The sequence below is a fragment of the Lepidochelys olivacea genome (assembly GCF_965140295.1).
Source record: "Lepidochelys olivacea isolate rLepOli2 genome assembly, chromosome: 2".
NCBI lineage: Eukaryota > Metazoa > Chordata > Testudines > Cheloniidae > Lepidochelys > Lepidochelys olivacea.
In genome coordinates, this window is record NC_140412.1 from 270228366 (window position 1) to 270251965 (window position 23600).

General features: G+C 55.7%; 1 protein-coding gene across 5 annotated transcripts; it reads right to left on the minus strand.

The window, feature by feature from the left end:
- Positions 1-326: 326 nt before the first annotated feature.
- LOC311515915 (uncharacterized protein) lies at positions 327-19073 on the minus strand. 5 transcript variants are annotated; one of them, XM_084619415.1, is made up of 7 exons: positions 18963-19073; positions 12290-12494; positions 10832-10965; positions 10063-10299; positions 9540-9653; positions 8645-8758; positions 327-8335 (listed from the first exon to the last, which is right to left on the minus strand). In XM_084619415.1, exons 4-7 carry the CDS (start codon positions 10163-10165, stop codon positions 5826-5828), a joined length of 2841 nt encoding a protein of 946 aa, XP_084475541.1. In that variant the 5' UTR covers positions 10166-10299; positions 10832-10965; positions 12290-12494; positions 18963-19073; the 3' UTR covers positions 327-5825. The 5 variants fall into 5 exon arrangements, with proteins under 5 accessions (XP_084475541.1, XP_084475542.1, XP_084475544.1 ...); XM_084619416.1 differs by lacking the exon at positions 18963-19073 and adding an exon at positions 13793-14374; XM_084619418.1 differs by lacking the exon at positions 18963-19073 and having other exon boundaries at positions 10063-10214; positions 10863-10965; positions 12290-13770.
- Between the last annotated feature and the right edge of the window lie 4527 nt (positions 19074-23600).

Below are 23600 nucleotides of genomic sequence, written 5' to 3' on the forward strand. Positions count from 1 at the left end.
GAAAGACTAATCAAAGGTATGAGAACTGGCAATGTGCTGGGCTGGGCAAAGCTACTACCTGTGGTGTCTCGGGAAGCAGGGCTAGCAATCTTCTTAATAGCCTCCTAGGAACATCAGAATGGCCACACTGGGTCAGACCAAAGGCCCACCTTGCCCAGTGTCCTGTCTTCGACAGTGGCCAGTGCCAGGTGCCCCAGAGGGAATGAACAGAACAGGGAATCATCAAGTGAATCCATCCCGTCACTAGGGTTGCCAACTGTGTAATCACAGAAACCCAAATGCCCTTGCCCCACCCCTTCTCTGAGGCCCCACCCTGCACACTCCATCCGTTGCTCACTCTCCCCTACCCTCGCTTAATTTTAGCAGGCTGGGATAGGGAGTTGGTGTATAGCAGGGGGTGCAGTCTCTGGGCAGGGGCTTAGAGGTTCGGAGTGTGTGAGAAGGGCTCCGGACTGAGCCTGGGCCAGGGGGTTGGGGTGCAGGAGATGGTGCGGGATGCAAGCTCTGGGAGGGATTTTGGCTGCTGGAGCGGGCTCAGGGCTAGGGCAGGGGATTGGGGTGCAGAAGGGAGTTGGGGGTGCACGCTCCAGCTGAGAGGTGCTTACCTGGGACGGCTCCCGGTCGGCAGTGCAGCGGGGCTAAGGCAGGCTCCCTGCCTGCCCAGGCCCCACGCCGCTCCCAGAAGCGGCCAGCGTGTCTCTACAGCCCCTGGGGGTGGGGGCTCCACACTCTGCCTGCACCGCAAACACCACCCCTCCAGCTCCCATTGGCCACACTTTCCGCTCGGGGCACCGGCAGCACACAGAGACCCTCTGCCCCCTCCCCACAGGGGCCACAGAGATGTGCCAGCCACTTCCAGGAGTGGCGCAGAGCCAGGGCAGGCAAGAAACCTGCCTTAGCCCCGTTGCATCGCCAGACTTTTGGCAGCCTAAAAATCTCTTAGTTTGGAGTCAGTAGCCTCTGGGAGATAGGGCCCGATTCCAGGAGACTCCCGGTAAAACCGGGAGGGTTAGCAACCCTCTGACACCTGTTCGCAGCTTCTGGCACCATCTCTGCCCATTCTGGCTAATAGCCATTGATGGACCTATCATCCATGAATTTGTCTAGTTCTTTTTTGAACCCCGTTATAGTCTTGGCCTTCACAACATCCTCTGCAAGGAGTTCCACAGGTTGACTGTGTGTTGTGTGAAGAAATATTTCCTTGTATTTGTTTTAAATCTACCTAATAATTTCATTTGGTGACCCCCTAGTTCTTGTGTTGTGTTTCTCCACACCAGTGAAAATTTTATAGACCTCTAACATATCCCCCCTTAGTCGTCTCTTTTCCAAACTGAACAGTTCCAGTTTTATTATTCTCTCCTCATACAGAACCTGTTCCATCCCCCTCATCATTTGTGTTGATCTTCTCTGTTCCTTTTCCAATATCTCTTTTGAGATGGGGTGCCTACATTTGCCTGCAGTATTCAAGATGTGGACGTACCATGGATTTATATAGAGGCGATATGATATTTTCTGTCTTGTTACCTATCCCCTTCCTAATGGCTCCTAACATTGTTAACTTTTCTGACTGTTGCTGCACATTGAGCAGATGTGTTCAGAGAATACTACGTGGGGAGCAGTTGCAATTTCCAGTGAGGACCAGCAAACAGAACAGGAGTTATGCAGGTGTAAAACATGGGAAGAGAATAACTGAACGAGAGGCACCTGAGAGCAAGGGAGGTAGCAGCTTTGGAGCAAGCGCACTGCACCCCCGCCACCACACTGCACGCTAACCCTGCTGCATTTAGGAGGTAGCTAGGCTACTTTACAGCAGTGCAAGAGGCTGATCCACAGGGAGTTTGCAGCTCCCCCCTTTCCTTCCCCAGCCACGCCAATGCACCAGACTCGGCCACACTTTCAATCACTTAAACAGTGTCTCTGCCGAGCTGACTAGGACACGTTCATCCCAGCCCCAGGAGCAGCACTCAGCCAACCAGCCGTGCTTCTCCAGCCAACTGCAGAGCTTCAATCGCCCTGGGATAGTTCACTGTCCTGGCATCACCATGAACACTGCACGAGGAGGACGAGTGTTTGTTCACATCAAACAAGTCCCTACATGTTGTGTCTGAGGATCAGGTCAATGGGCCTAACGCTGCAGGGTGTCCAGGAGCTCCAACCTCCTTGCCCCACTGCTCGGAAAGACCCACAGATGCCAATACACAGAAGTTAAGCTGAGCACCGAGGAGAGCTAGGAGCTCTATGGACACCTGCCTCTCACAGGCCTCTGAACAGCCACCCAAGAGCAAAGGTTTGCAGTTACTGCTGGCCTGGCCTGAATTCAGCCTGGCAGCCTAGAAGCGAGAGGCTGCAACCCAATCCCCTCTGCCGCTGTGCCTTGTTCCCCAGCAGCCCCCGAACCCAGACAGGCATTTCCACAAACACAGAACTCACCTGCTGCCCCAAAGCTTTTATTTTAAATGAACATACTGGGCAGAAATAGACTCGCCAGGCATTAAAGACGGCAGGAGCGCGGGGCTGGGTTAACAGGGATGGTGACAGGGGCATTTCCCACCAGGGCCATGCCATGAACACACAGCAGCAGCACGAGATGGTGATGAGAGGGCTGCAGGTATGCAGCAGGTTTGACCTCATGCTAGCGAAATGGTCCCCAACCATGCTGAGCAACTGTGCCATCCCGCCCTATCCAGCAGCCTCCTGCCCCTCCCAGTCCCATCCAGCTGGCTGCCTAGTCAGGTGTGTTCTAAGCCAGGAGCCTGATCAGCGAGTAACGCTCAGTCCTTACCGCTCCTCCAGGCTCTGCCTGCCTACCTCAGTGGGGAAGCGCTGTGCTGACCCCCAAGGAACTGACATGCCACCTCCGGTCCATGGGCTCCCTGGCACATTGGAAACGCACACCTTGCGCAGTGGCAGACAATGGCAGCACATCAGGGCCTGTCGTGGGACAGGGCAGGCCTAGATTACCAACCACAGAGGGCTGAAACGCCCATTCCTACTGCTATAACCTAGTGAGTGCCCACGGCCTGCAGCAAGTACAAACACACACAGTTATCGTGGGTACTAGCATAGCACCAAGAGCCCTGGTGCAGGAAGAGTGCCCGCCCTGAAGAACTTCTTCTGAAGGCAAAAGTCTGTGTCACGCCCAGCACTAACCAACATCCAGAGCAGGACGCGGTCCTCACCGGTGCGGCTCAGTGGCTGGGAACAAAGTGGCTCCATGCCCACAAGCAAGAGAAGAGCGGGGAGATGGCTGCAGGGACGGGGTGCGCACGGCTCTCAGCTTTTGCACAAATGTACTTTAAGGTGAAAGCACCCCAGTCCCCTACCAACTCATCCTGTTTGTGGGGTGCGTGCAGCCTTTCACTACCCACCACCTGGGGCAGTGACCCCTCCTTAGCACCGTGCTCCATGGGCCCTGCTGCACAGCGGTGCCTCTCTGGCATGCTGGGGGGACTTACAGATGCTAGACAAGAACAAAAGGAAGCAACACACGCTCGTTTGTTCCCATCCAAGTGCCCACTCTCACCCTAGCCAGCAGCTGCTGCTGGGAGGGGCCCCAAAGCTTCGGGAGATGTCAGCACTGAGACAGAGCGTGGTCAGGTAGCAAAACACAAGGAGAGAAAAGCCCCAGTGGGTTCCGTAGCCACCTCTTCCCCCAGCGCTCCTGGGGAGCTATGTAAGGTCAGTGCGGGAGAAAGGCGCTGGCCTAGCAGCCCTGTGAACCAGTCAGCAGATACGGCAGGGCCCTGCAAGCTTCACATGTACGCACGCACATCTCCCAACCCTGCCCCAGAAGATCACCTCTGGGGCTCAGGGGAGGCCAGGGCCAGTGGCCCATTCTGCCTGCGTGCTGGGACTGTCCAACAGGACCCAGGCTGGCAATGACTGGCGGGAACCGGTCTGAGATGGTCACACAAAGGGCTCCTTTCCCACAGCCTGTCCCAACCTCCTGCCCCAGCCCGTGGGAAAAGCAGAGCCCTGTGCTTGTGACAGCAGGGGCTGGTGCCCGGGCAGAGATGGCGCAGCACAGGCCCCACCTCACTGTCACTAAGTGAAGACGGGATTTGGTACCCCCTGCCCCAAGCAGCCCTGGCTTCTTCCTTCCCCTCATTCGACCCTGTTCAACCAGCCACGCCCACAGGCCAGGCTGTCCCCTCCCCACCTCTGCTCACTCATCTGCAGCTTCAGTCCCGCCCACACCCTGCAGCAGCAATCCACAGACAGGCAATGCCTTCGCTGCCAGCACAAGGGATCCTGGGGAGGCCTGAGAGCCAGACGTCCACTGCTGCCTGGGACTGCACAGCCCTGGGGTCGGCTTTGGGGGCAGCTGTCAGAGCCTGGCCCATTGCTGAGTGACCGACCTACCCAGGGGATACCCCCTTAGCTATAACAACCTGGGGACTGCTAGCTGCGTTTTCATGTAAGAGACTTACGAGAGGGTCACCACACGCACTGTCACTTCTGCAGGCCAAGCTCAGCACACACACCAGGGGTCCCTCCATTCCCCCAAGCTCCCCGGGTGCCACCCTCCCTCCCCCTCTAGTACAGGGGCTCCCTGCTGCAACCCACAGCCTCATGCTAGAGGCTCTGTGTGCCCCCCATTCTGCCCTCCACAATCTGCCTGGGGTTCTGTGTGTGCCCCACCCCCCACACAGTCCTCCCGCCATTAGTATTTCTTTTCTTCCTGAGACATACGTCATTCATGGTGTCGCCACATTCTTGCTGGGACGACGGGACGAGCGTAGCTGGGAGATCATGCTGGAACCTATTCATGGCTCTGTTCTCTGCCGTGGAGCTAGTTACACACCTGGCTGAGGCTGGGGGCTCAGCTAACCAGGTACCAGGGCTCCCCGTGTCGCCCGGCTGTCCCTTCCGGTTTTCAGCTCTGACCTGACGGGCAGCAGTGCTGCGTAGTTATCGTGTTACAGTTATCAACGCCATCGAGCGGAGCTCTGCCCCAGCACGCAGTCCTCCTCCACCAGGGCATCAGTGCCCAGCTTCTCCTTCCTGCTCCCCAGGAAGGGCACCTCGTCCTCGTGGGGCCCCCACTGCTTTCAGACCAACCGCAGCCTTCTCTGGGGCTGGGGCTGGGCCTCCTGCCCACCGACCCCCATGAAGTGCAGACACTCTGGGGGGAAGGCACGAAAATAAAAGGGACGCTGTAACTGTTTCTACAGGGGCTGGAGCTTGCAGCCCCAGGTGGCCTTTCACTTCCCTGCAGATGGCTCTGGGGGGGGATCCAGAGCCCAGCAATACCCTCGGTACAACTTACGCCCAGGCTAGCCAGGCTCCACCTCTGTTTGGATCACAGCTTCCAAGAGCCGCCCACACCCCACGTTTAGCTCCAGGGAGGCCACAGCGTAGAGCTCCATGGGCCGTTCCCTCCCAGGGAGTCTCTTGCAGGGTTTGGGTTTCCCAGGACACTCGCCACAGGGTCCCAGGCCTGCCAGCTTGCTGCGCCCTCCCCTCGTTCTGCTCACAGCAGTACTTGGCGTCTCCTCGCACCCTGCAGCAGTGCGTGCTGATCAACCAGCCGGCTTGCCCGCTGTCAGGAGCTGTGCCCTCTCTGAAGTTCGGTGTGTGTAGAATGAAGTCAGATCTGGCTTCTGGCTGTAACGTTCCCCTGTCCGTGTCTGGTGTCGTGGGTGCGACAGCAGCACTGGTTAGCCCCACGTTCCCAGATCCAGTCACTGTACAGCTCGCCAACCAGGTGCACGCTCTACTCGCTCTGGCTCACACCGGGGGCGGGCGCTCTCGGGTTCGCTCACAGATCTTCCAAGCTCCTGCCACCCCCGCTGCACGGACACCACATCTCTGCTTGCTTGGCTTCAGGAGCTCCCTGCCGTGGGAGACGCAGTGGCCGAGGCCCCCTCTGCGGGCCAAGTGCACGTGGGGCCAGTCCCCACAGCGGCGCAGGGTGAAGGGGTGTCCGTGGGGGAAGCTTGCGTGGCACTGGGGGAAGCATACGGTCTCTGCTGGGAGTGGGTTCTGCGGTGAGTGAGGAGATTGGGCTTCTGGCTGAAGGTCTTCCCGCAGTCGGAGCAGCTATAGGGCCGCTCCCCGGTGTGGGTGCGGTAATGGGTCACCAGGTTGGGCTTCCAGCTGAAGCCCTTCCCGCACACGGTGCAGGCGAAGGGCCGCTCGCCAGTGTGCGTCCGCTGGTGCGTGAGGAGGTTGGGCTTCTGGCTGAAGCTCCTCCCACACTGGGTACACTGGAACGGCCGCTCTCCAGTGTGGGTCCGGAGGTGCGTGACCAGCGTGACCTTCTGCCGGAAGCATTTCCCACACTCCGGGCAGGCGTACGGCCGCTCCCCACCGGGCACTCGCTGGGGGAGCTGCAGGGCTATGTGCTCCTTGAAGGGTTTCCCACAGGGGGAGTGGGAACAGTACCTCTTCCCAGCGTGGGCCTCCATCAGATCCACGCTCAGCGGCCTTGCGGGAGGTCTCTCCCCTATGTGGACACGCTGGTGGATCTTCAGGGACATCTTGCCCTTGAAGCGTTTGGGGCACTGGGCACAGGCGAAGGGCCGCCGCCCCATATGGGTTCTCTGGTGGGCAAGGAGGTTGGGCTTCTGGCTGAAGCTCTTGCCGCACTGGGGGCAGGAGAAAGGCCGCTCACCCGTGTGGGTCCGGTAGTGAGTCACCAGGTTCCCCTTCTGGTTGAAGCGCCGCCCGCACTGGCTGCAGGCAAAGGGCCGCTCGCCCGTGTGGAGCCGCTGGTGTGTCATCAGGTTGGCTTTCAAGCCAAAGCTCTTCCCGCACACGTCACACCGATGGGGCCTGTCGCCCCCGTGGCTTTCCTGGTGCTTTGCCAGCTGGCTGTGCTGGCTGAAGCTCTGCCTGCACTCGGGGCACGTCCAGGCTGTCTCCCGCACCTGCGCATCCTGCTGGGCTGGCAGGGACAGCCGGGGCCTGAGGCCTTTCCCACGTTCAGGAAGCTGATACGGCTGCCATCCTGCATGGCTGCTCTGATGGGCAATGAGAGCCGGCCAAAAGCTAAAGCTGCTTCCGCAATGGTTACAGATGAAGGGCCGCTCTGCCCCGGGGACCGCGTGCGCCGCGTCACCAGGGCTCAGGCAGGGTTCCAGGTGTCTGAGGAGATGTTGGTTCAGGCTGAGGCCTCTCCCATACTGGGCGCTCTCACAGGGCCTCTCCCTGGCATGGCTGGGCTGGTGCTTCAGAAGAGCCGCCTGTGGGCAGCTTTCCCCACACTGCATGCACAGGAAGGGCTGCTCTGCTGAGGGGGTTTGCTGGGGCAGTGGGATATGCTGTTTCTGCGGGAAGCTGCTACCGCAGTCAGTGCACATACATGGTGCCTGGCTTCCGGGGATCTTCTGGGCTAGCACCGGCTGAGCAGGATTGCGCTGACTCTCCTGCTCAGCGCCTGCGGGCTGGAGCGGCATGGCGGGGGGACCGTGGAGTGGGATTGGCTCTGGATTCCCACAGGGTCTGGGCTGGCTCAGGCTGTGGGTTCTCTGGTGCGCTTTCAGGGACACCTTGTCCTTGAAGCACTTCTGGCACTCCCCACACGGGTAGGGTCGCACATCCGTGTGGGTGCTCTGGTGAGTCACCAGGTTGGTCTTCTGGGTGAAGCGCTTCCCGCACTGGGGGCAGGCGTAGGGCCGCTCCCCAGTGTGGGTCCTGTAGTGAGTCACCAGGTTGGTCTTCTGATTGAAGCTTTTCCCGCACTGGGCACAGCTGAAGGGCCGCTCGCCCGTGTGGGTCCGGTAGTGAGTCACCAAGTTGGGTTTCTGCGTGAAACTTTTCCCGCACTCGGGGCATACGAACGGCCGCTTTTCCTCATGGTCTCCCTGGCGTGCTGGGGACTTTGGCTTCCCCCCAAGCCCACCCCACAGCGGCGGCTTCTCCCCTGCGTGGGTTCTCTGGTGGGCAATGAGATTGGCCTTCTGGCTGAAGCTCTTCCCACACTGCGTGCAGGAGAAGGGCCGCTCCCCGGTGTGGATCCGCCGGTGAGTCAGGAGGTTGGGCTTCTGGCTGAAGCTCTTCCCGCAGTCTGGACACCTGTAGGGCTTCTCTCCTGTGTGGATTCTCTCATGCGTGATGAGGCTCTGCTTCTGGCGGAAGCGTTTTCCGCACTCAGCACACTGGAAAGGCCCAGCCCCTAGCTGGCATACGACGGCATCTGAACACTTGCTGAAGCCGGCTGATTCCTCCATCTTGATCCTGGTCTGGTTTCTCTGCTGACTCTTGGACACCAGCTGCCGACTGTGAAACGAGCCATCAGAAAGGTCACAGACCACAGGGGACAGCTCTAAGTCTGCAGCAAAGCTCTCAGAGTTCTCTTCCTGCTCCACTGTGTTCACACCCCCATGCTCTGCTGGATTGCAAAGAGAAAGTGAAGGCATTAACTCATGGGCTTTCCTTGCCATTCGTAAAACTCTACAGAAATGAGCAGCTCATAAGGCTGGACCCAGACTGTACCCAGCTGAGGCTGCACTGGCAGCCTGCAAGAACAGCAGAGGACGCAGCTAACTGGCATAAAGCAGAGCAGACTGCTGCTGTCCTCATCTTTGCTATGGAACTGCAGCCCCTTGAGACAACAGGTCCAGCAAACCACTCCCTGTGCTGATCTCAGCCTCCGCTGGAAGGGGAGCCCAGAGCAGAACAAATTGCTGCTCTCACTCACCTACGCAGGCACTTCCGGGGATCTTGCTCTCCTCCAGTTTCTGCTGAGCCTCGATATATCGCTCCTCCCATTGCTCAATATGGAATAAACCATCGGGCTTGAAAAATCCATAGCCTGGTTGAGGGGATAGAGGATGTCACCATGTATGGTTAGGCACATCCAGTGACAACACCACTGTGCTGGAGACGATGCATATGCTACTTCACAAATCATATAATTAACCTGAGTCCCAGGGGAACCTTTTTCTTTATTCTAAGCCTCTACTGCCAAATGTGGAATTAAAGATACCGGACAATACAATCAACACACCATCAAGCTCCCTGGCTAGCCCTCCTTTTCCTCTCCACTGTCCTGGGGGTGACTGGCAGACAGAGGAGAGCACATCTGGCCAGGAAAACAGTGAGCTTTCAACGTATCTTCCAAATGTTCATAAAAATACTTTGTTCTTTTTTGGTGTCTTTCAACCCAGACTCTCAAAGCCTGTAACATGTGTTAATGAATCACATCTCCAGCCTGTCTCCTGGGAGGAAAATCTGGATCACTAGCCATACTGTACTGAGGGAAAAACTGAGGTCCAGGAAGGTTAAGTGGCCTGACCCAAATTTGCACAGTGGGTCAGAGTGGCAGAGCTGGGATTAGAAACCGGGAGCCTAAACTTGTCCTTTGCCTTGTCCACTAATCCTCCCTGAACCGCTCAATCGAAAGGGAGGGGCGACAGCCAGATGTCATTTAGTACTGGTGCAAAACCACGATGGACGCGTCCCCTGAAACTCTAGCAAATTCTATTTAATCTGAACTAAGTGAGTAAAGACATGAAAGGATTACGCCAATGGCAGTTTCATCTGCTTCTCTCGACCTCGCGTGCTGCTAACTAGCTGTTGTGCTGAGCACTCACCTGCGCAGGGATCTGGCGGACGCTCTAAGCCACCAGAGACCAGCTGAACCCCAACACCTGGGGGTTCCCCTCGTTCAATCCGGAACAAGAGATCAGGTTTGAGAGCTGGGTGGCCTGGTTCGGGGGGGAAAATATTCCTGTTAGCAGGTGCTCGACCACTGCTGCCCGCACTGAAGTCAACAGGACCAGGGCCTTCAGCATCACACCGACTCTGGCCCCGCTGCACTGCTAGCTGGCGCTGGGTGGAGGGACATGGCTGTTTAGAGCACAGCTACGGTCAGACAGTGGAGAATAGAAAATGGCATAATCATACCCAGCACCTCTAGCGCCCATGGGGGCGGGGAGGAATAAGTCTCCACTGCCCACTCAACCGCCAGTGTGCCATGCAAGATGGACAGCAACAGGGCCAGGCTGGGGGTGGATTTTAGGAGGTGCCCTAAGAAAGTGGACCCAGGCCCTCCAAATAATTTCATGAGGGTCTCCAAAGAGGCTCAGATGGCAATGACTTTGGAGCAGCACTGACCTGGATTTGAATTGGTGGCGCCGCGAGAAAAGGTTCCACAGCCCATCTCCAGTTCGCGGTGCCATCCGGCCCCCTCCTTTGATGGGTGCGACTCTTCAGACATGGCTACACCCAGCCGCAGGGCCAGCTGCCTTGTGTGGGGCTCTCAGACCCTGCAACAGGCAACACCTGAGCCTGCGCTCCACCAGGGGCCCAGCCTGATCGCTCTTCCCCGTGGAGCTGCTTGCACTGAGGCCCCTGAGGAGGGGAGGGAAGAATGAGGAGGGGGCAGGGTGCTCCTGCTGCCCCACCAACCAGCCATGTACATCACAAAGAGAGTGAGCCTCTCCAGCACCCCTCACGGTCACACCCAGAGCCACCCACTGCAGCCAGGGAGCAGCCCTCTGCCCTGCCAGGGAGGGCTGCAAAGTGAAGCCACTAGGAAGTCCAGAGCCTGGCTCCTGGCAGCCCCAGTACAGTTTCCCTCCGCTCCTGGCTCCCAGATCCTGCTGGGAGAGCACAGGCTGGTCTTGCTTCTCTTCTGAAAGAGAGAGTGAGGCGGGCAGTGAGTTTAGTGACACTGTCGTCTAGGGGCTGGAGGGAAGAGCTTTGTCCCATGCATCAGCAGTACCAGCTCTGGTTTCAGGAAGCAGACTCTTGCAAAGAGATTTGGAGGAGAAGGTAACAGCTCCTCAAACAGTGAGACAGCTGAGCCCCGCCCAAAGAGTTATTTTTACATCAGCACTCTCCAGCCCCTCACATGTTCCCCTTTTACTGCCTGGCATCTCACCTCTAACTTGTGCACCAGACACAGTCCTCACCCAGCGAGGTGACCAGCTCGCACAGCTCCCTCTGCCACTCCACTAACACCGCCCACTTCACCGGGGAGAAACAGACCCTGCCGTCCTCAGACGTCACCGGCACCTGCAACAAGAAGCTGCCCCCACTTAGCACTGCTGCTGCAGCAGCACAGCCGTCACCCACCCCAGTCTACTGGGCAAGGCCATTGTGTGCTGGCCGAAACAGGAGAACAGGCTGGGTGTGCCAGGCACTCGTACCGGGCGACATGGCTGAGTACAATATTGGTGGCTGGCTGGTGGGACCACGGCTCCTGCCTACCTCACCGTGCAACAGGTGACATGACAGAGATCAGAAGGCTCTGTCTGGAGGAAGGAGCTTGGGATAGCTGGGGTGGGAATGGACAGGGGACACGCCCGTGAACAAACTGCTGACTGGCAGCATCGCACACGGGGGAGAAGCGGCTGGAGCAGGGGACTTGGCATTCTACGCCCAGCTCTGCCACTGATTCACTGTGTGACCGTGCACAAGTCACTTCCTCTGCTGCGCCTCAGTTTCCCCATCCGTGAATCGGGGATACACCATATTCTGCCTCCCAGGAAAACAGTCAAGCTGTATTCCTTACTGTTGCTAAGGTCCCTAGCTAATGGAACCCAGAACCAAAGAGAAAGCTGGGCAACAGGAGAGGGGGCACAGAAGGATCCTGGACTCCCAGGAGGACAGTGACTCTCAGGAAAGGTGAGGAAACTGAGGCAGGCTCTTGCATGCAGTGGTTTGGTACTTCTCCATAGCTCTGTATATCCCTTGTGCTCTGGGTATGAGTGAGGTATGTGTAATTCAGAAATACTTTTGCAATGTCTGTGTTACTTGCTTTAACTGTAACAAAGTCCCTCCAGGGTTAACCTGTAAACCAGAGTGCCCGGGCAGACAGAGCTTAAATACTGGGAAGCCTTAGGGAACAGCACTGGTCTTGGGGCCTAGGGCAACTGGCCCGCAGGGTTCCACACCTCCAGGAGGGGGTACCAGACGGGGTTGGTACCCCAGAAGCGTGCCAGGCATACGGACATGGTCTAGACACTGCTCAGGCTCAGCAGGGTGAACAGCCCATGGAATCCAAGTTCTCGGTCTATTACAGCAGCCCAGTTACTGTCCCCAAGGGGCAGGGAGCTCAGCCAGGAGTGTAAATGAGGGCACAAAATAACAAGAAATGGGGTGACACATTGTTAGGTCTCCAACTCCCCCAGACACCACCACAAAACCCTCACAGAGCAACAAGGAATCAAAGGCTGCCCCTGCCCACCATAGCACCATCTGCCTCTCTTCTGTGATGGGGGGAGGGGGAGGAAATAGAGATCAGAATTAACCCCTTCCTGTCCGCAATGTGTGCGCACAAGAAAGCAAGCAGACAGGCAAGCCTGTGGCACCCTGCAGTCCCCCAGCTGCAGCCTACCTGGGCAGCACCCCCTGCAGGCACTTTCCCATCGGAGAGGACTCGGTGGAAGATGACGTGGATCCTGTGTGGAGGATGTGAGGACGAGATCCTGTCCCTTCACCTTTTACTAGGATTGGCAACTCGAATCGTCTCTTCTCACAGCTTCTTCGAGTGGCTGCTGCAGATCCCTGCACTGACAGCAAGTAGCGCTAATAAACGGGGGCTGGGAACAGGAGAGAGGCACAACACAAAGGCTGAGAAGCTGCTCAGAGAGAGACTTGACCAACGCTTTCATCCCACCTCCCTCCAGCCATCTTAGGGAAAGAGTTCAGCTAAGCCCAGGCTCTGTATTGAATTCACAGAGCCCCTGTTATTGCAAACTTCCCCAGCCCGCTCAGCACTACTGGGACTTGTAGTCCATGCTGCCCAGAGGATGCTACCATACGTGAGTGCTGCCTAGCCTGCTTCACAGTACACAATGGGGGAGGGGAGAGAAAACTACAGTTCCCAGCAGCCTCTGGTACAGCTTAAAGATAGCCTGTCCCTCTCCAGTCAGTGATAACAGTGAAAGCAGGGTCCCTTTATCCCAGCCCACCAACTCAGCTAGACCCACAGCCCTGAAGGGTAGCACTGCAAGAAGCAGGAATGCAGACTGCAAATCGGCAGACCTGGATTTCCCCTCATCTCATCATTTGTTTCAAAATTCAGCAATTCCTGGCCTTAGTGCTATCCTGTGGCTGAGAGTTCTACAGGTGAATTATGCACCAATTACTTCCTTTAATGAGTTTTAAATGTGCTGCCTTTCAACGTCATTGAATGGCCCTTTTTGTTCGTGTAGTGCAGCCAGTGATAAATGAGAGCCCCTGATTCACGTGTCTATCCAGTCATTTCTTTGTCTCCTCCTCTCTACACTGAAATGTCCCAGTCTTTTCAATCTCTCCCAGCCTCAGCTCCACCTCTATCCCCTTCCTATCACTGCACTATCTTGTTTGAGAAAGGGGGACCAGCACAGAATGCAGGACTGGGGGAACAGGATGTACAGAATGGCAGCACTCCAGACAAGAGCCCCACCCCTCATCCGAAGCTGCCAGAAACCCTCCCTGATTCATACACTACAGCCCCCTGCCAAACCTTTACAAAGTAGCCATTGTTTGCGTGTGTTCCAACTCTGACTACCTAGCACATAAAGGGTTAAGTCTGATGTGCATGACAACTGCACTCAGCCCCTGAGTTTTGGAGGGGCTGGTTATCAGCTCCCCACTGAAGTCACGAGAGCTGCATGCCTCCCAGTGCCTGGCCCTGCACGCTGACAGAATGTCCCATTTCCAAAGCGCTTGACCATCGTTAGCCTACCCAGTAACTTTCCCCAGGCTTTGCAGCTAGTGAGTATCAGAGATGGGACTCAGACTCAGGAGGTCCTGGCTTCTGGACCCATGCTTACCCTGCACTTTAACTGAACTGTTGTGTGCGCCCCGGATGTCCATAGTAATGAGGGAGGAATCTTTGATGGGTCTCAGTTACCTCCAATCTCCTCTCCAGTTATTTTTCTCCCTGGGCAGCAGAGGAGCCTTGCTGTAGCTAATCCTGGAGTGCTGTCACGAGTGCCTAGTGGGCAGAGCACCTGCTTTACATTGCAAACGCGGTTAGTTCCACTTTTCTGGGGCGGGAGCATTTACTGAACACTTGTTTTCTCTTCTACCTCTGTGTGTGGAGCTTTCTGCACTTTCATCTTCATCTGTGCCCAAATGCTCTGCTTTGAAGGGAAACGTTTACCCCAGGCTCATGCTGGAAGGACACAGCACCCTGCAGGAAAGCTACTCGCTGGGAAATGTTGCATAATCACAGATCAGAATCTGAGCTGAGAAAACAGGCTTTGAACTTCAGCACCTTCAGATGCTTTAAAATCCATGTTCCTCCTGGTTCTCTAGAGCATTCAAGGAACAGGAGGGCACTACGGAGACCAACTAAGCTATGCAGCCTAGGGGTAGTGTCGGGGAAGAAGTCCCAGGCAAAGACTGGCAAGAAGTTTCATGCCAAGTGCCATCAGGCCGGTTAGACACTGGTGACTGGGAGTGGCTGAGGGACTTCCACACCCATCTCCTCTGCTGCACCCCCAGATGTATTGGGCCACAAATTCTAATAAAAGACCCCCACCACCACCACCTCCGCCAGCTCCATTAGTGCTGTGGCAGCTCTTGGTGAGTCTCTGAGCCTACTAGGCAGAACCATTCTCAGTACTCCTTAGAAGTTTTTAAGGTCAGGCTTGACAAAGCCCTGGCTGGGATGATTTAATTGTGTATGGGTCCTGCTTTTGAGCAGGGGGTTGGACTAGATGACCTCCCGAGGTCCCTTCCAACCCTGATATTCTATGATTCTACTCGGCTGGTAAGAGAGGAAGCAGTTAAGGAAGCTCATTTGGAGCATGTTAAGTATCCTCACACCTTCTTGTCAACTGTCTAAATGGGCCATCTTGATTATCGCTGCAAAAGTTTTTTTTCTCCTGCTAATAATAGCTCATCTTAATTAATTAGCCTCTTACAGTTGGTATGGCTACTTCCACCTTTTCATGTTCTCTGTATGTGTATATCTTCTTACTATATGTTCCATTCTATGCATCCAATGAAGTGGGCTGTAGCCCACGAAAGCTCATGGTCAAATAAATTGGTTAGTCTCTAAGGTGCCACAAGTCCTCCTGTTCTTTTTTCATTTGGATCAGTGGTTCTCAACCTTTCCTGGCAACTGGAGTAGTGCACCAGACTAGGAGCCTGTGCTGATCTCACCCCGGTGAGGATCGGGGGTAACCGCAGGAGTTCCAGCAGCGTACAGTCAGCATGACAGCAGAATCAGGCACTCGGACCTCTGCGGCACAAAGAGAATCATGCCCCATTTACAGATGGGGAAACTGAGGCACAGGAAATTACTTGGCCAGCACTACTCAGGAAATCAGAGCAGAGCTGAGTTTGGAACCCAGGCATCCTGACTTCCAGTCCTCAGCTCTCGTCAGTAAGCCACACTCTCACCTGAAACAAGTGAGGCACTGCCCAGCCTACACTGGGAAGCCCTATGTGTGTATCCCAGTCCCATGAAGAAGCCAAAAGGAAGGGAAGAGGCCGAGCTTGCTCGAGGGGTCATTGGAGTGTGGAGAGGAAAACTGCACAGGAACTTTGCAACAAAACCAGAGAAATCCCTCCGCTGGCCCCTTGTTCTATTTACAAAGACAGCAGAGCTGGGCTCCTCGTGCTGCGGGGCCTCCTGACTGGCAAGCAGACAGGGTCAGGTTTGGCTCAGGGAGGGAGATGACAGGGAGGCAGGACAGGATGGAGTCCAGCCTCCACATTAGCACTGCAGGAAACACAGAAGAGGAGAGACCCAGGGGCCACTGTACACCCTCTCTTCACTCCCACAGAACTACTGGGGAAGGACCACTCCTGACCCACCCATGACAGGTGAGACAAGCAATGGTGATCCTCAACCCACACACATAAAGACATACATGGAAACCATTGCTTTATCCACCCAGAAAGCACTATCATAGAATATCAGGGTTGGAAGGGACCTCAGGAGGTTATCTAGTCCAACCCCCTGCTCAAAGCAGGACCAATCCCCAATTAAATCATCCCAGCCAGGGCTTTGTCAAGCCTGACCTTAAAAGCTTCTAAGGAAGGACATTCCACCACCTCCCTAGGTAACGCATTCCAGTGTTTCACCACCCTCTTAGTGAAAAAGTTGTTCCTAATATCCAACCTAAATCTCCCCCACTGCAACTTGAGACCATTACTCCTTGTTCTGTCATCTGCTACCACTGAGAACAGTCTAGAGCCATCCTCTTTGGAACCCCCTTTCAGGTACTTGAAAGCAGCTATCAAATCCCCCCTCATTCTTCTCTTCCGCAGACTAAACAATCCCAGTTCCCTCAGCCTCTCCTCATAAGTCATGTGTTCCACTCCCCTAATCATTTTTGTTGCCCTCCGCTGGATGTTTTCCAATTTTTCCACATCCTTCTTGTAGTGTGGGGCCCAAAACTGGACACACATTTCCAAGGCATACATGTGACAGCCTCTTGATGTGGGGGTGTTGATGGGCCTTTCCATCCCACAGTGCCCAGAGCTAGTGCCCAATGCTGTGCTGGGGGCTGGGTGGGCACTTGAAGCGGGTGGGCGTAATAGCTGCCCTTCATTCAGGATAAATGTAAGAAACAATTAATTCCTTTATGGAATAAGATGGCTGAAACAATAGGAGCCACCACCCAAAACACAGGCCATATGCAAGGAGCTGAGCAAGGATGATGTAGCTGTGCATGCATGTGGAGAGAAGCAGCCAGAAACACCACAGAGGCACACAGAGAAGGCAGCAGGGAAGCACCAGAGACAGACAGAGAAGCATTTGTAGCATGAGCATAAGAGAAAGCTCTTGGGCAGAGTGCTAGCTGGAAAGGGGCTTAGAACCATGAGCAAAGAAGCTCTCTCCTATTGTTTGATTCCTGCTGTGTTCATGGAGACAGGACTTTGCATATTCTTTGTAGATAAATAGGGTTGCATCAAAGAAATGCCTGATTCCATCATCAATTGCTCTTAACAGAAACAACCCACAAGTCCCCAGATATCAGCTAACCACTTAGGTCAAAAAGGGTGACACTGGGAAGCAGGCTTAGACCATCTGAGTAGAACTGGCTTTCAGCACTCTCTTGGTTTGCAGTTATTTACAAAGAAGTACTCAACGGTTTGGTTCTGCTCCCATTTCCCTGCTCTGCCCCCACATGATGGCTTCCAGGTCTCCCCAGCCACTGTGCTCCAGCAGAACCCCCTCTACGCACAGGGAGAGACTTCTTAGGCCATTGGATGGCTCCATTGATTGACACAGTTGAACCACAATGAGAACAACTAAACCCTTGAATCTACAAAGAGAAAGTGCACTTCCCCTCCCTATGCTACTGCCTGACACCCAAACTCATCCAGGCTTTAGCTCCGTCACCAATTTGAGTTGTTTCCATATTTCGTTAAGCATAGGGGGATGCTGGACAATGAGGGTTGATCCAAGCTGAAAGCGTCTGTCCTCAGGAGACTTGAACACAGGATGTGTTTTTCACAGAAGTCCCAGAGCAGTGAGACTGAGGATCTTTGCAATACAAGGCTGTATCTACTAGCAGTCACAGTCTGGCAGTCAGTGCAACTTTGAGGCTCCTTTAGCCCGTGCCCTGACTTCAAGTGAAACAGAACTATCACTGCAGGGAGCGAGTTGGACATACATATCAACAGAGCTGAGCTGAAAGCTTGTTCCCAGCTATTACCGTGATCTAAAGAGAGAATTTACTGCTGTTTTGCTACAGTCCTCCTCCATGGGCCATGGCACAATGGTCCCCTACAGTCCATTTACACAGCTAGTTTGTAATGTCCTAATGGGGTTCCCGTCCCTTCCCTTAGGACAGTGGTTCTCAACCAGGGGGATGCTTAGCCCTGGCGGTACACATAGGTCTTCCAGGAGGTACATCAACTCATCTAGAGATTTGCCTAGTTTTACAACAGGCTACATAAAAAGCACTAGCAAAGTCAGTACAAACTAAAATTTCATATGACTTACTTATACTGCTCTATATACTACACACTGAAATGTAAGTACATTATTTATATTCCAATTGATTTTATAACATTATGGTAAAAGTGAGAAAGTCAGCAATTTTTCAATAATAGTGTGCACTGACACTTCAGTATTTTTATGTCTGATTTTGTGAGCAAGTCGTTTTTAAGTGAGGTGAAACTTGGGGGTACGCAAGACAAATCAGACTCCTGAAAGGGGAACAGTAGTGTGGAAAGGTTGCGAACCACTGCCTTAGGAGATGGGTTTACATGCTTGTCACTGATACACTAGGAAGATTATCTTTGATATTTTACCCTTAATTTCCCTTTTCTCCATTCCAGCCCATGACTCCCAGTCACCTTCCCACCCTGGCAGCATCCTGAGTAATTCTTCTACCAGCGCAACTACTAACTCGCCTCATCACCAGGCATTTACAATGGATAAACCTAGTTTCAGCTGAGCCTCTCCCCACACCTGCCCCCTCCCCCCAGCCTAACCCTGCCCCCTGCCCCAGCCTCTCCCCACACCCGCCCCCTCCCCCCAGCCTAACCCTGCCCCAGCCTCTCCCCACACCCGCCCCCTCCCCCCAGCCTAACCCTGCCCCCTCCCCCCAGCCTCTCACCACACCTGCCCCCTCCCCCCAGCCTAACCCTGCCCCCTCCCCCCAGCCTCTCACCACACCTGCCCCCTCCCCCCGCCTAACCCAGCCTCTCACCACACCCGCCCCCTCCCCCCGCCTAACCCTGCCCCCTCCCCCAGGCTCTCCCCACACCCGCCCCCTCCCCCCAGCCTCTCCCCACACCCGCCTAACCCTGCCCCCTCCCCCAGGCTCTCCCCACACCCGCCCCCTCCCCCCGCCTAACCCTGCCCCCTCCCCCAGGCTCTCCCCACACCCGCCCCCTCCCCCCAGCCTCTCCCCACACCCGCCTAACCCTGCCCCCTCCCCCCAGCCTCTCCCCACACCCGCCCCCTCCCCCCGCCTAACCCTGCCCCCTCTCCCCAGCCTCTCCCCACACCCGCCTAACCCTGCCCCCTCCCCACACCTACCCCCAAATCCCCACGTGATCGCCAGACACCCCCCGCCAGTGCCTGCCCACGTCACGGCAGCGGCGCTTACGTCACCCTGTGACTCCATTTTGTGGCGGGAACACGTCATCGCGCATTGTTATGGCAACACAGTCCAACTCCCGCGCTAAGCCCTAGAGCCGCATCACCGCGGCGACCGCCCAGCCTCACGGGTTGACGTCACATCGGAACGTAATGACGACACCACGCGCACGCGCGGACCCACTCACCTTCAGCCAGCTCCGCGGAGACGCTGCCGCTGAGCGCCGCCCCGCAAGGGATCACGGGAAAGATAGGAGCCAGAAATCTCGCGAGCACAGGCGTCCCCTCACGCACCGCGCGAGAACGGGGCCGCACGGTGTGATGGGAGATGTAGTTCCAGGAGGGGCAGGGCGCTCCCGGGAGCTGGGAGAGCCGAGGGGCCGCCGCGGCTTTCTGTAGACAGGAGCCTTGACTGAGATGGCCAGAGCGCCGCTCCCACGGCACCATAGAGACGTGTCCGCCAGAGCGCCGCTCCCACGGCACCATAGAGACGTGTCCGCCAGAGCGCCGCTCCGATGATGCCACCATAGAGACGTGCCGGAGCGCCGCGCCTCCCTGGGGGCCCTGCAGCTGCAGCACCATAGAGACGAACCAGAGCGCCCTTCCCCCAGCACCATAGAGACGAACCAGAGCGCCCTTCCCCCAGCACCATAGAGACGAACCAGAGCGCCTCCTCTGTAGGCTCGGGGAGCAGAGGCCTGGGGGGCCGAGGCCGCCGCGGAGCCCCAGTGGCCTGACTCCCCGCCCCTGCCCGGAGTTAGGGTTGCCGGTGCCTGGTTTTTCGCCGCGAAGTGCGGTTACCGGCGTAGCCGCGATCAGCCTCCCCGCCGAGCGATGGAGGGCCTCCACGGCGGCTGGGGGGGGGCCTCCACGGCGGCTGGGGGGGGGGCCTCTCACAGCCGGGGGCGGGGCCGGGGCTGGGGCGGGGGGGGCCCACAGTTTGGAGCCAGCAGACAGGCCGCGGGCTGCCAGCTTTCTAATGGCACAAAACCAAACCCCCTTGCCCCGCCCCCTTCCCTGAGACCCCGCCCCCCACTCACTTCGCCTCTCCCCCACCCTCGCCCACTTTAGACTGTCGGTGGGCTGGGACAGGGCGGTGGGGTGCGGGAGGGGCGGAGGGCTCCAGCTGGGGTTGCGGTCTCTAGGGTGGGGGAGGGGGCTCTGGGCTTGGGGTATGGGCCCTGAGGTGGGGCCAGGGATGATGGGTGGGGGGGGAGGGCTCCGGCTAGGGCTGTGGGCTGTGGGGTGGAGCTGGAGAGGAGGAGTTCGGGAGCAGGAGGGGGCTCCAGGCTGGGGCTGAGGGGTTTGGAGTGCAGGAGGAGATGTGGGAGAGGGCTCAGGGCAGGGGCTTGGGGCACAGGAGGGGGTGCAGGGGGTGCTTCCTTCAGGCAGCTCCCAGAAGTGGCCAGCATGTCTCTGCAGCCCCTAGGCACAGGGGTCTCCAGTGGCCTCCGCACGCTGCCCTCACCTGCAGGCAGAGCCACTGCAACTCCCATTGGCAGCAGTTCCCGGCCCCTCGGAGCTGCAGAGATGGCACTCGTGGCGGGGGCAGCACACTGAGACCTCCAACCCCCACCCCGCCCAGGGGCCTCGGAGACGTGTGTTATGATAGCACAGTTTGATTAATGACCACTAACTAATGTCTAATACCTATATACACACACACACACCCCAAATGTTCTGCAGCTGCTGTATAGTTACCAGTCCTGAACATAGCTTGAGTCCGTGGCTTGATTTCACAGCTTCGGTTTGTAGCTTGTGGTGGCTAACTGGCCAGGAAAGCCAGGCACAAGGAAGGGCTGGGTCTCTGTTGGGCATGCACCGATGCCATTTGATGCTGGCAGCAGAACGTTACCCAAAATCTTCCATCTCACCCATCCTTTTTGTAGGCTTTAGTTTGAATCAAGAGTCTTGGTCTTGCTGGGTCATGCTGTCTCTGGGTTCTGTGTGATTGGTCACCTGTCAATTGCAGACCTGACTTTCAGCCTGGGACCTGACTTTGATCTTGTTTCAATTTCACCTTTGTTCTTTTCTTTTGGGGTGGACTCTTCTCACTTTGTTAGGGCTGTTGTCTGCATCTTCAGCCATTGGTATTTGCACTTAACTTTATCAGGACAGGCTGGGGCTGGAGGTTGATTCCATTATCCATGCATACCTCATTCACACATCTAAACTAAACTAATAAGGTTACAGCAGGGTTTACAAAATGGAGTGAGCATTTCAAAATGGAGTTTGAGTTACAATATGGAATCTTATTAATAATAGTAATTAAAGAAAAGAAATAATTTCATTCTTCAGATCTACATTTGGCAACTGCTTCCGGGAGCCATGTGGAGCCAGGGAAATTAGGGAACCTGCCTTAGCCCCACTGCACCACCGACCAGACTTTTAATGGCAAGAGCTGCCAGGGTCCCTTTTTGACTGGGCATTCCAGTTGCAACTCGGATGCCTGGTGTGACGGGTTGGATCACAGAAACCCCTTGGCAGCTGCCAATTGATGTGCCAAGTTTACTGTTGCTCCTTCTTTCCTGCCCTGTCAGCTTAGGAATTCAGTGCCCTGCCTGGTTTGAGCCAGACCCGCTAGCCTGCTGCAAACCCAGACCCAGGTCTGAACCACATCCCCTAACAGCTGTTGGCTTAATTGAAAGCAGCTTGGGAAGTGTTCCTGTCTTTAACACTCAGATGCTCAACTCCCAATGGGGTCCAAACCCCAAATAAATCCATTTTACCCTGTATAAAGCTTATACAGGGTAAACTCATAAATTGTCCACCCTCTATAACACTGATAGAGAGATATGCACAGTCCCCCCTGCTCCCCCGCCAGGTATTAATATATACTGTACGTTAATTAATAAGTAAAAAGTGATTTTATTAAATACAGAAAATAGGATTTAAGTGGTTCCAAGTAATAGCAGACAGAACAAAATGAATTATCAAGTGAAATAAAATAGAACATGCAAGTCTATGTCTAAGAAAACTGAATACAGATAAAACCTCACCCTTAGAGGAATTCCATTAAGCTTCCTTTTACAGACTAGTCTCCTTCTAGTCTGGGTCCAGAAAGCACTCACACCCCCTGTAGTTACTGTCCTTTGTTCCAGTTTCTTTCAGGTATCCTTGGGGTGGAGAAGCTATCTCTTTAGCCAGCTGAAGACAAAATGGAGGGGTCTCCCATGGGCTTAAATAGACTTTCTCTTGTGGGAGGAGACCCCCTCCCCTCTCCTATGCAAAGTCCAGCTGCAGGATGGAGTTTCGGAGTCACCTGGGCAAGTCATATGTCCATGCATGATTCAGTTTTTACAGGCAGCAGCCATTGCCCACATGGTATCTTGAATGTCTCCAGGAAGACTTCTTATGTGGATTGGCATCTTCCAACATCCATTGATCGTTAAATGCTTCTTGACTGGGCACTTGCACATTCCTTTCTCAAGAAGCCAACCAAATGCTTTACTAAGTCTACTTAGAATTCAAGCAAGTACAACTTCGAATACAACAATGACACATGCATACAAATAGGATGAATAGATTCAGTAGATCATAACCTTTACAGAGACATGTTACATGGCATATGTAGCATAAACCATATTACAGTTATGTCAGATATATATGTTCATAAGCATATTTCCATAGAGCCTTATTGGGTGCACCGTCAAACCTGGCGACCCTAGTGGGAAGGAAGGGGGCAACCCGCTACCTGCAGGGCATGGATGTTAGGAGGGGAGCCATTTGGAGAGCAGCCCCTGGCCGCTCTCCACTCACCCCCCACTGGCTGCAGAGGGGCCCGGGCTTGGCACGTTGCATGGGGCCACTTCCCCTGAAGTGCCAGGCCAGGCTGCCAATCCCAGCTCTGCACATGGCACAGTCACCACCCAGGTAGGAGCCCAGTTGCCCACCAGTGCCACTCCCTGAGAACTCAGGCTCCCGCTCGCTCTGGCAGCAGAAGTTGGTAGGCTCTGGCACTTTGTAGCCAGACTGCGTCAGCCGCAGCTGTGGTAGCCCAGGAGCTGGGGCCCCAAGAGCCTCTCACGGTGGGGTGTGTAGAAGCCAGGAGCCAGGACTCCTGGGTTCCATCCACTGATGAGCTGCCAAAAGCTGAAGAACTGGTTACTTCAGTTGCTCTTGAGATATGTTAAGTGCCCAATCAAGAACCAAAGACACAGAGCGAGTGAAGGACTCACCACCGAAGTGCCGCCAAAGACCCGGAGCACCGCCGGGTGAGAGATCAGGCGGCCCAGATGTGGCCTGCGGGCCGGAGTTTGCCCACCCCTTTAACAACCGGTTCTAAACCAGCTTCAAAATTTAACAACCGGTTCGCGTGAACCGGTGCAAACTGGCTCCAGCTCACCACTGGTTCCATCCTCTGCTCTGGGAGGGGAGTGGAGGCTAGTGGGTTAGGGACTCAGGGCTCCTGAGCTCTATTCCTGGCTCAGAGAGGGGAATGGTGTTTTTTGTTTAGAGCAGGGGGCTGGGGGAGCTGGGAGCCAGGACTCCTGAGTTCTATTCCCAGCTTCTTCACAGACTTCTTGTGTGACCTGGGTGAGTGGCTTATGGAGAGAGCCTCTCCTGCCCCCCCCCCCGCCCCTGTAGGTAACTGGTGGGGTGGGAAGACTGCGGCAGTCCCCCAGCTGGATGGGACCTTGGGGCCTCA